Source organism: Phalaenopsis equestris, unplaced genomic scaffold (genome assembly GCF_001263595.1).
Source record: "Phalaenopsis equestris unplaced genomic scaffold, ASM126359v1 Scaffold000002, whole genome shotgun sequence".
NCBI classification, from domain to species: Eukaryota; Viridiplantae; Streptophyta; class Magnoliopsida; order Asparagales; family Orchidaceae; genus Phalaenopsis; species Phalaenopsis equestris.
Genome location: NW_018164444.1, coordinates 80,542,104 through 80,555,367, shown reverse-complemented (window position 1 = coordinate 80,555,367; position 13,264 = coordinate 80,542,104). Strand labels below are relative to the sequence as shown.

The 13,264-nt window shown below is 35.7% G+C and overlaps 1 protein-coding gene across 1 annotated transcript; it reads right to left on the bottom strand.

The window, feature by feature from the left end:
- Positions 1-10,845: 10,845 nt before the first annotated feature.
- Positions 10,846-11,670, bottom strand: LOC110020436. The gene has a single exon (XM_020718537.1). It carries the CDS (start codon positions 11,668-11,670, stop codon positions 10,846-10,848), a length of 825 nt encoding a protein of 274 aa, XP_020574196.1.
- Between the last annotated feature and the right edge of the window lie 1,594 nt (positions 11,671-13,264).

The window sequence follows — 13,264 nt, the reverse complement described above, 5'->3', positions numbered from 1 at the left end:
TATATATAAAATATTTTTCCATGTTGGCGATCAACATTAGCAAAGAAATGGCTAAGACTAAATAAGTCGTTTCTTCAGTGATGTGGGGTGGAAAAGTCAAACTCATAATTTGTGGTGTGTATCTTAAGGAGGTTGAGCATGAAAATAGGTCCACTACCTTTTTTAAAAAAGAAGGATGACAAAATATTATGAGTAAGTTCAAGGAAATGACAGGATGGGAGTACGATAGGTTGCAACTTAAGAGTAAGTGTGATCAACTGAACAAGAACTAGAAATTATGAAAGGAATTATAATGGGAATCTACTGGCTTGGGTTGGGATCCAATAAAATGCACTGTTGATGCTTTGAAGGAATGGTGGGCTAAGAAATTGGACGTAACTTCTCTAATGAAGACTTTGAAGACTTGTTTTTCATTATTGTTTTTCATTACTTTATCCTCCTAAACTATTTGAAGTAATAAACTTGCCCGTATGTTGCAGGCAGTGTCAGCCAACTAAAAAAATCAAATTTAGTGGAATTGTCCCTGATCTAGAAGAGAAGTTAGACTGTATGTTTGGTGGAGTTGTGGCAGCGTGGAGTCATGCTTAGACCCTTAGTGAGCAGGGGTTCGGAGGCAGGCCAGAGGATTTGGATACCAAGAAGGTAACTTGCTCCGTTGGAGGCCCAAGCCCAAACCAAAATGAACTGGAGTCGACATGCATGTATAATTGCGCTAGGGTAGAAAGAGAAAAAAAGGAGTTGCCTTCATCAGAAGCAAATTATCAAAACTGATGGCTTCATGCGCTAGTGAGCCTGGGCCTTCAAATGCGAACTCAGTAGATGACTTTGTTTAAGTTATTGAGACAACTCCTGAAATCTATGAGCTCATGTCGTTATATCTGAACTCGTTGAAGTTGCTGGAGGGTCCCACCTGTATACAGATCTTTATGAAGATAGCCCTCAACGATAAGGTCAATTATTTACATTTCTTTTTTGCTAGCAAGACATTTGATTTTATACAGTTATTATTGCACTAATTCGATTTATTTTCATGTAGTTTTATCAAATTTCTGATTTGGATTTTTTTTTTTTTTGTGGGAGGAAACTATTTGTTATTTTATACTTATTTCTTCTTATTGTACGCTTTGTGATTTCATTTTTTGATATTTTTTAATGCCGTGAGATTGACATGTATCACCTATATATAACAGTTCTTTAGCATGGACTCACAAAGAGAAAGACGCAAAAGGAAAATTGTGATAGCAGTTTGTATGTTATATGAGTACTACAACTCATAGGTTGATTGAACTCCTTTCATGCCATCTAATTACATTTTCGATAAATGAGTTGGGGAGCTACTATAAGAACACTCTACAAGATTCAAAAACATGTTTCATATGATACAACATATATTTTTAAATCTTCTTGATGAATTACATAGGAACCGTGGACTACATGGGTCCTCGAGAATGATAATCAGAGAGGTGTTAGCAATAACTCTCTACATTTTATCACAGAATGAATCAATAAGACGAGTGATGGAGTAATTTTAACATTCATCTGAGACAAATAGTGGATGTTTCACATTGGAGTTTAAGGCTCTATTAGTTTGTCAGTAAAGATTATTAAGCTAGTGGATCCAACATTCAAGGGAACTCCAACAAAGATTATAAATGACCCGCATTACATGTCATTCTTTATGGTAAATTTTTTGTACTCAATATAGTCAAAAGTGAAATTGATTAGTGTGGTTATCATATCTTTTTTTAATATATAGAACTATGTTGAAGCAATCAAATAAAACCTTGTGGATGCACATGTGTTCAATAATGTGAAGGTCGCATATATTGAATGATGTGGATAACTGACATAGAATGTGATGTCAGTATGTGATTTCAGCATGTGTTTTACTTTAATAATGTCTGGTTGGAAAGACAGCGCCCACGACAATCATATTTTTGCATTTGTGACTAGAAATAGAAAGCACAACTTCTCTCACCCACCTCCAAGTTTGCTCAGATATGAATCATACTCATAATTTTTTTAAGTTCATCACTAATTATTACTTTGTGGGACGAATAAATATTATTTGGTTGATGTTGTATATCCCTTACAACAGGTGTGTATGAAGCCATGTCGAAATACAAAGTATCAGATCTCTGATTTCTGAAAGATCCAATGGTGTTGCTTGGGGCGGGAAGAAAATTTTTAACAAAAGGCATTCCTCCTTACGCGGAGTAATTGAAAGAACATTCAAAGTGTGGAAGAAAAATTGGGTCATACTTTGTGGCATACCGATGTATCTATTTCCGAAGCAAGTGCTGATTGTAGTGGCTACATTGACTCTCCACAATTATATTCGATGGCATCATTCTCAAGCTGATGTAAACTTCAGCATGGCTGACGATGACCATTTACAGGTCCTACTGAAAGCTTCTGACTATCACGTAGGACAATCAATACCATAGCCATAAGTGGAATCACAGGAAGGTTACACCAAGGATGTCAAAGGGCGAAAATGGTTGAATTGAGAGAGCGGATTGCAGACACCTTATTGGTTGTTGATTGGATGACTCTTCTTTATTTTATAAGTTTTATGTTTATTTTATGTTACTTGTATTATTTATATTTTATATTTTATAATTATTACGGTATTTATTATTATTTTTTTCCTTTTTTCCATTTCTTTGTTTTTTTTGGTAGGTTTTTGAGGTCCATGATAAAACGTTCGATTTTGTGGGTTTTTTTGGATGCCTTGTCACTCGCTGTAAGGTTTGTATCACATGTGAAATCCTGATGAGGGCAACCAAATATCACTTTTCTTTTCAATGCAACGATTTTTTAGGTACTTTTGGATGACCCTTTTAGGTGATATGAATATGTAACACACACAAGCTTGATACTACGTGAGTTGAAGACAACCAAGAACTCCTGTTTTATAAGGCTTGTTGTCTTCTGGTGGTGATAGATTTATTGGTTAGTGTACTGAGTTCTCTGAAACCTCGCACCCGCACAAAACTATAATTGATTATTACTTTTCATAATCTATACTTTTGTTATACCAAATGGATTGTCTTTTAAAGTATTCATGAAAGATGAGCTCTAGGATTTTAGAGACCTCCCAAGGATTTCTCTACTACTGCATACTTCAGACTTTCTTGTTGATGTCACGTCAGCCACATAGCTACGAGAGATAATTCTACAGGTGCCCGTGGTGAATCACAAAGAACTATGACTTCTTCCGGTGGGCAGATAGACGCAAAGAATCAACCGTCGAGAGTGAGCAGGGGTGCAAACTATCCCTAGAGGATGACATAGCTACTGACATACGCAGTTAAAATTACTATTATCATATTATTAAGTGTTATTTTAATAGTCATTTTTCTTATTGAAATAATCATGATACTCACTATTAAGTTAGGTGTATATCTTAATTTTTGTATTATTCTTAAGCAGATGTTTGTTTCTCAAGTCTCAAATATATTACTACGACAGTTTTGTTACACACAACATTACTGTATAGAGGCAAAATGGTCATTTATTGAGAAACAACTGCAAAACAATAGTTTTCCAACAACGCAAACCAAATAGTCAATCAGCTTATTCGGATCAGCTGCTGCACAGTAACTTAACTGCTTATCAGTAGCTTATTAATAAGATGCAGCTGCCCCAGATAGACCCTTAACTAGATTTTGATGATTGTTCTTTGTCAGCTAGAATCATCAATCTCTACATCAAAGAAATTGCATCAACTAGAGATGAATTGAATCACCGACATTTATCAAAATTGAAATAACGCTACTTATAAATGTTTAGATTAAAGGTGCGTTTGAGGCAGCTTGTGTATTTCAGGATAAGCAGTTTATCCTGAAACGCAGGCCGCGGGTCGACCGCGGGGTTCGACCCGCGGCATGCGTTTAGTGCAAAAATGGAACTGTGTTTTCGGATAAACAGGCAAAACACACAATCAAAATGACACCACGGCATTTTAAAAAATGTCCCGCACTTGTAAGCGGCCCAAACGGGCCACAAGACTCTTCTTTGGTAAGTCTTAATTTTCATTCTATTGCCGTGAAAATCGTCACGTATATGCTGTTTCGTTGGGTAAAATAATATTTTTCAACGTTCTATGAAATTATTTCCACTTGCCATTTTAAAACTCAGGCTTTATTGTTTTTTCCACCACAAAACATTTGAAGGAGCTTTGCTGTTAGGGATGTCAATCTGGCTGTTGTGCTCAAACAGCTCGTGTTCGGTTCGTTAATTAGCTCGTGTTCAGCTCGTTCGTTAAGCTTAACGAGTCGAACACGAATAAATTTTTAAGCTCGAAATGTAAATGAGCCGAACACGAACATAAGTTTGTTCGCTTGTGTTCGACTCGAATTGGCTCAAAACTAAATAATTAAATAAATATATACATAATAAATATTATAAATTTTAATTAATTAGTTTTTTTAAATAATATGTCATATTTTATAAAATTTAATTCTATAAATTATTATATACAACAAAATATTAATAATAATATAATACTAATACTTATATAAGTATTATATATTTATATAATAATATAATATTAGTTTTATAATTAAAATATTATAACATATATAGTAGCTAGAAAGAACCCTAACCCCGCCTCCCCATTCCTCTCTCGAACTTTCTCAGTTTCGGCTGCCTCTCCTACTCTCCATCTAACTCTTCTCATTCTTCTCTCGAAAATCCTTTCGACGGACGACCGCAACAACATAGGGTTTGTCGTCTCCGTTCGTCTTCTAATATCTACTTGTATATCTCTTCGGATAGTTAGTGTCCGCTCGATTGCTCGGTATTCTTGTTTGATCGCTCGTTTGACTACCTAGGTGTTATCTCTGAGTATCTTCTCTCTATTATTTCATATTATCTTCTGGTTCGCCTCTTATCTTATATTTACTCAAATTTATTTTAGATTTATTTGGATTTTTTAATGAAACCTAGCTTTGCAGGGTTTTGGTAAAATCCCGGTGTGGTCTCGCATATTGCATCTATATATTTGTTTTTTTTTTCTATGGATGATAATATGAGATATGATATAAGTGTTTTGTTGTGAAATTTAGTTCTACGTGCATTGTGTGGTGAATCATTATGTGATTCGGCTATTGCTTATTGAACCAGAATTTTTGGGACTGCTTTATAATGGTAGACATATCATAATGAGAAGCATTACATGTTCACTGGTGATTCATATGTGGTTCGGCTATTGCTTCTAGATCAGAATTTTTTTTGTGAAGAATATTATGCTTCTTTCCTTTAGCTTTTCAAAACAATAACATATGTTTTCCAAGCGTTATGTAAGATGAATACTTGAGTTCATGCTTGGATTTTCATTATGTTTCCCTGTTAGGATTTTCAAGCAAGCTAATATAAATTGGTGTAGAGATCTTATGTGGTTTTCTAGGCCGTTTATTATCAGAGCAATGTTTAATTTCTCCTATTTTATTAGTTGATGTAGAGATCCAGTTGATATTCTTGTATTTTCGTCTATGATTTCCACGTAGTCAGCATCATATATGCTACAATAATGTTTATAGAACAAGATCTGTGCATGTTTATAAGCAAGAAAATGAATGCTAAGTTCTTGCTTATCAAGTTTATGAATTCTTGAGTTCAAGTTATGTTTATAGAGCAAGATCGTATATGAATACTTGAGTTCAAGTCATGTAGATCAGCATTGCAGGTGAGGAAATATGCCACCAATTTTTCTAAAATATAAGGTAAGAGATGTGAGTGAGGGAATGAGAATAATGAGCATCAAAATATCAAAAATCTAAAATAGAAACTACTTCTCAACTTCTACGTCAGGTGAGGGAATGTGGACAAATCAAAGCTAAAAATAAGGAAGTCGTTGGTCTTTCTGAAAAAAGACAGAAAATGTTGAATTTTATGCCAACTGATTTTGATGCAGATGTTGAGATTCCAGTTTTTCACGATCCAAAAAGTTATGATCAACAAAAGGTTAGAGAGTTAATCTCCAAACTGATTATAGTGCATGAGTATTCTTTTAATATTGTTGAACATACATAGTTTAACATTTTATTGAAGTCCATGAACCCAAATTATGAGAAAGTTTCAAGGAACACGATAAAAATTGATTTCATGAAGATTTATGAGTTCGAAAAAGAGAAGCTCAAAAGGAAATTTAGGGATATTCATAGGTTTTCATTAACCTCTTATTGTTGGACTTCCAATCAAACAATCGGATATATGTGTCTAACTGCTCATTACATTGATCAGTCTTGGAAGACGCAAAAACGAATTATTAATTTCATTGAATTGGATCCATCTCATACTGACACATTCATTTGTGATGTCATTTGTGATTGCTTGTTAGATTGGAAGATACAAGACAATGTATCTACTATCACTTTAGATAGCGCTAGTAATAATGATGTTGCTGCTAGTTTGCTCCAATCAATTTTTATGACAAGAAGGAAATTGCATTTTAAGGGATATTTCTTCATGTTCGTTGTTGTGCACATATATTAAATATTATGATATAAGTTGGTTTGAGATACATTAATGACATCATTTATAACATTAAAGAGTTTATCAAATATCTGAAGAAGTCGCCGACAAGGTTGCATGTTGCATAGGTTTGTTGAGATATGAGATATCCAAACAATTAGGGATATCAACATCAAAGGGTTTGTGCATCGATGTCCCAACAAGATGAAACTCTACATTCTTAATGCTAGAATCTGCTTTTGTTTTTTGGAAGGTGTTCGCTTACTATGCAAATCAAGATAACAATTTCAGTTGGTTGCCTTCAGATTTAGATTGGGAGAAATATGACAAAATCAGAAAATTTCTTATAGTTTTTAATAATGTGACAAAAATGATTTCAGGTTCTTTTTACACAACCTCAATTGTGATTTTTCTGTGATTTTATGCACATAATGAATTTTATTATTTTTATTAGCGTGATTAAAAATAATTTCTGTTCTTCCAACCCGACCTCAATTATTTTTTTACCTGCTGTTTTCCATATAAATAAATTATTGTTGGATGAATCGACTTCCTCCGATGACTATATGAGGAACATGGCTTTTGCTATGAGAGGTAAATTTGATAAATATTGGGGTGAGTGCAATCTCTTAATGTCTGTTGCAGCTGTTTTGGATCCTCGTTTGAAAATGAAGTTCATACATTTTAGTATTTCCAAGATGTATACACCTGTTGAATCAGGCCCCAAAATTAAACAAGTTGAGGATATTCTGTTAGAAATTTATAATACGTATGCAAGCAATATTGCTAGTTCCAGTTCTACAAGTGGCAATATTTCTTCGGAGTTGCCAAGTGATTTAGTTAATTCACAAAGTTTTGATTGCATGTTTGCATTTTTTGATTTTGTTGTTTCATCTGGTTCTATTCAACAATCAAAATCAGATTTACAAGTCTATCTCGAGGAGGGTCTTTTTTGGTCAATAATGAACATTTTGATATTCTTGAGTGGTGGAAGTTTAACACTCTCAAGTATCCTTGTTTATCGATAATGACTAAGGATATATTATCAATTTCAATAACAACAGTAGCTTCAGAATCTGCATTTAGATGATTATTTTTACTCTTAATTTTGAAAGGAAACACAAGTTTGCAACCATCTTAAGATAATAATATGAAATGATGTTTTATATGATTATTCTTACTTTTAATTTTGGAAGGCAACACAAGTTTGCAACCATTTTAAGCTAAGAATATAAATACTTGCAGCCATTTTAAAATGATGCCTTAGATAATTTCATATGGTTTAATAAAGAAATTTGCTATCTTTTGGCCCTTGGGTATTTGCACATCTAACACTATCAGCTTTAATCTCTTTGTGGATGTATCATTTACTATTTTTAAGGGGGTTTGGTGCCTCATATAAGTGCTAGTTTGCCCATCATTTTGAGGCTTTTAAATTGCTGTATGGAGTCTTTTAAATTATTATATGGAGGCTTTTAAAGTATTGGAGCTTTTAAATTGTTGTATAAAGGCTTTTGACATGCCTGTTTGAATGTAGTATGCAGGCTTGCTACCATTGAATCATGTAATGGTTTGTTTTGTTGGATCAATGGTTGGGCTGGGCTTGTTTATGAGCATGTCCTTGGGGAGGGTAAGAATTCCGCTGCTACAATGCTACCTTTTTACAGTGATGCAGGTGGCAGAAACTAATAATGCTGTAAATCATAGACGAAAAATAAAGTTGGCAATGTCATATTATTAGCTGCTACTATGAATTCTGCTGCTTGTTTATGAGCATGTCCTTGGGGATGCCTTTGTATTTGGAACTCTATATGTCCTTGGGATGAATCTGCTAGGTATATGCTTCCAATAAAAATTGTAGGTATATGCTTCCAATACAATACATCAATTCTATATTAAAAGGGTTGTTGCATATATTACAGGAAATAAAATGTCTTTCCCAAAATCATTTATATATCTTGAAGCCCAAATGTGTACAAAAGCCTTAAACAGTTTGTTTCCACACTGCATTTTGAATGCTTACAAACAACCATCTAGTAAATATCTTGAAGACTTCTACCTGTACACAATTGGAAACCTGGAAGTTTGTTTCAGCGACATTCATTTAGTTTTACTTTGGTATTACTTCAATTCTTATGCTTCTCATTTTTGTCCTCCTTGCATACCAACTGTTCTCAAAACTTTGAAGATGCTTTGGAAACATTATTTATCCTCCTTGCAGACCACCTGTTCTCAAAGCTCAAGAAAAGGTAAAATACATATGGATTGATCCCTTTGGAGGTACTATTGCATTTATGTACTTTATCACTTCAACAGGTTTCCCAAAAGCTCAGGAAGTTTTGCCCCTTCGGAGATGTTGTTGGAGATGCGGTTGCATTTTTTAACATGTATCAATGTTCTTTGGAAACTTGAAAGTTTGTTTCTGCGACATTCATTTAGTTTTGCTTTGGTATTATTTCAATACTTATGCTTCTCAATATTTATCCTCCTTGCATACCACCTGTTCTTAAAGCTTTGGAGATGCTTTGGAAACATTATTTCTCCTCCTTGCAGACCACCTGTTCTCAAAGCGGAAGGAAAGGTAAAATACATAAGAATTGTGTGTCGCATGTAAATTTCCCATAAATTTATCTAAATGTACAGAAAAATAAAACTATTTGACCCGGGATTTCAGGTGCAGAGTTCCAGTTCTGGCTGAGATCGAGAGGATTGTGAGGTCAGGAGGCAAGGTGATAGTCAGGGAGGAATCTGTTGTTGCCAGTGAAGTGGAAAACTTGTTGAAGTCCCTGCATTGGAAGATTTTAACAAACTTCAACAAAAAATAAAGAAAGAATAACCTTTGCAGAAAAATTAGATTATTTTTAATTTTAGTAGTTTGAGTTGTATGTAAAGGATAAGAAGAATTAAATGTTCAATATAATTATTTTTTTATTTTGATTTTTATTTTGAGATTTTATTTATATTTTTTGTACTCTTCTTTAGTTTGTACATTTTAAAATTTGTAATCGAGAAGGCGTTTTCCACTTCAGTCGACAAGAGTGCATTTTTTGTACTCTTGTTTAGTTTGAAAAATAATAAGCGAGGAGGCGTCTGTTTGATCGTGTCGACTGGAGTGGTCGATATAGATGATTGGGCCGGTCGCGGCCGTCCAATCGAGTCGAATGGAGTGGTCGATCAATATGATCAGACCGGTGGTGACTGATCATTCGAGCCGATAGAAGGTGGTCGATTTACCGATTGGGCTGGAGACAGCCAATCCATCATGTCAACGAAAGTGGTCGATCGAGACAATCAGACCTACGGTGGCGGCTCGACCGATTCAATGAAAGTGGGCGATCAAGACAAGCAAAATCTATACTATTATCTAGTCATTTGAGCGGCCTCCAGCGCAGCAAATAATGTTTCAATTATAAAACAATAAATGAAAATTTACATACAGAGCATCTAATTCTTATGCATTTAGTTATCTCACATCTAATACCATATTATGATAAAATTAACACTTTATCTATGCATTACAATTATTAAAATAACATTAGAATCAACAAAACTTCATCGATGCATTACATCTGCTGCTGACTTTGATTTTCTAAAATCTTATCTTTATTTTTGAAAAATCAAACTCATCAAATCCGGACAACAAAAATCGCAATTTTAAAATCAATTAAAAATATTATCAAATCAACCTATTCATCTCTTTCTTTTTTTTTATTTAAAAATTAAGTTTTGATGACAATTAGATTAAAAAAAAATGATTGAATCTAAATTTTCTAGTAAAAGAGAGAACTCTTCACAATTTTCTCTAAGATTTGCACTTTTCTTCTCTATTGCATTACTCAAATTCGGATGCAATATAAATTATATTAATGCTTAGGATCTGTTTGAGACAGTTTATAAGTGCGGCGGCGTTTTTGAAAATGAGGTCTAACTGCTTGGTTTCCGTATTTTTGAAAACGCTGTCTGCCGCGTTTGAGATTTTTACACTAAAGACAGGCCGCGGGTTGACCCGCGGTTGACCCGCAGATCACATTTCAGACATACTCTTAAAAAGGCAATAAAGTGTCAAACGAAAGTCATATACATTAGATAAGGAACAACGAACCGGGAAAAAATATTCCGTGTGTCCGATCTCGGTCATTCATCACCGTGGTGGTGGTGATGGTGATGAAATTTTTTTTAAAAAAACAAATTTGAAAGTGGGCCCTACCTCTACTGTGATGGACGGTCGAGATCGGACACCGCATACATCCTGAACGTGGGAATAATTTTCCAAACCGGTAGGCTAAAATTCCATGGAGACCATTTAAGAGAAAACAGGTTTGGGGAAACGGGATAACAACATCTTTTAACGGAAGGATTTCGAAACTAACGCCCACAGTTAACGGTTGCCGTCCCGTTCTGTTGCGACGCGGTGGGAAAATCTCCGATCTCATCGCGCTTCCCTTCGCCGCCGCAATTGCAGAGGAGATAAGCGAAAATGCCTGCGATGGCGCCGCTAGAAGCACCGGAGCCGCCTCCGCCACCGCCGCCGCCTCCCGTCGTGATAATTGGCGCCGGCACATTCAGAATGGGGTTGATCCGAATCGCGCCCCCGTGGGAGCCTCTTTGGCTTCCAGAGAAGTAATAGGTTTTCTTCTGATTCGAATTGGACCGCAGCTTCAAGTTCCCAACCATAGTCCCGGCGACCTGCTGCTGCCGGCGAGCTGGATTGGGGAACGAACCGGTGGATTTGCAGCGATTTAGAGAGAAAGAGAAGATCGGGCCAGGATCAAGCACGCTACCAACGCTGCTGCTTCGGCCGAATCTCCAGAACGACCGCCGGCCGGTGCCACGGATTTCGCTGGCTGTTGAAGCGCTATCGTCGCTAGATCCAGTAGAATAGTCGATGAGTTCACGGAGACTGCCGCGACGGTCCAGGACCAGCCGTGGCTGCGGGCCGTGAAGCTTCTTGTCCGCTGGGCTAGGGTTCTTGAAGAAGGGGAGTATTTTGCCGTTGGAGAAGAGCTCATCTGCATTGGACGAGTGATCTGCCGAGATCGGGAAGCCAATGCTGAAGTTGAAATCTCCCTCCCCTTGTTCTAGCGGAAGGAAACCATCCGCTCTCTGACTTTCACCGCCTGCAGCCGAACCGTTTGGAATACCGTGGGAGAACGAAATTCTTGGACTCGCCGAGCAGACCTCTGTTGCCATTAGCCCGAGAGAGAGAGAGACAAAGAGAGGGAGAGAGAGATTTGATTAACGGCAGGAAGAATGAGCCGGGGAATTGGGGAGGAGGGGCCGAGGTGGAATCACGGGATTCATGAGGGGGAGGCGGATTTGGTTGCTCTGGAATTCAGGTCTAATAAAGATGGCGGTAGACAGAGTTGGTCGACGAAGAAAAATTCAAAGGAATTTTAATTTTATATGAGCATAAGGTAAATATAAGCCTGGGAAGGCAAGAAGGACGCCGACTCGAATTACAGTAATCAGATTTCAAGAAACACGGTCAGATAAAATACAATAGAAGGATTTCGGCAAACGCGGTAAACGTGGAGTAAGAGGAGTTATAATATTATCAGTCTCACTTAAGGAGAAATTATTGCATATAGACATTGCATGTATCTCTGCATACGGTGTCGGATTCTGACAGTAAATCAGGTGATCTACAGTCATGATATATTTCAGTTTTTTTTTAAAAAAATTATGTGGGACCCACCGAAATACATTCTGACTGTAGGTCAGAATAAGACACCGCATATCCGTACGCAATAATTTTCCACTTGAAGCCCATTATAATTGAATGAAGGTCAGATAAAAATTATAGAGATGGATTTTGTTTTGTATAAAATGCAAAGGCACAACAAAATAGTCCTAATCGTATCCTAAATCTTCGTTCCATTTTCTTTTAGTATTTGAGATAGGAGCAAAATGATGAGCTAGAATCAAATGGTGCATTATGAGAGATTTGCCCTCGAAGCACTTGATCAATATTTATTTAAATCTCAAACTTTGTCTTGTCTTTTATTTAACATAGTCATTGCCTTGCCTTCTAACCATTACATTCTTTGACTCCTTAATTCCACACTGTTTAACCTAGGCGCTAGCCTTTGGGCACCAAGGCGCTCCACCCAAGCGCCTGGGTGGAGCAACTTGGCCCCAACTAACGCCTTAGGCGCTAGAAACTAAATAGGAAAATTGAGAGGTCGGCACCCTGTGGCCCCAAGGCACTGACCAGTTCCTGTGCAGTTTTGATCATGATTTTCACCCATTTGCTTTTCTGATATGATCTATCGTTAATTAATTAAAGGTTTAAAAGTGTAAATACAATATTTACACATACACCCCTATACTCATCACCTTATAAACTAGCAACTAATGTTTCACATTACTATTTAATTGCACCAGTCAATCACTGAAAGACTAATTTGCATCTCGGAAGTGATTTCATAATTTTTCAAAATATATTCTATTTTCTCGAATTATTTGATTAAATAAATATGAAGTCATGAAGAAACATATATTAAGTATTATAAAAATATTTTATGTTCTAAAAAAAAGTTTGAAGAGGTGTCTTGTGGTCATAATATTCAATCACATTAAATTCTATTTCATTTTGATTTATATTTAAATTTTTATAATTTCTTAATAATTTTATAATATAAAAACATTTAAAATTCATTTTGCACCCACTTAAGACTTAAATTTTTAATATCATATACATAACACAAAATCTATTTCTTACATAAAAATATATTTTATACAAAATACGACCACTTTATATATATATATATATATATATATATTA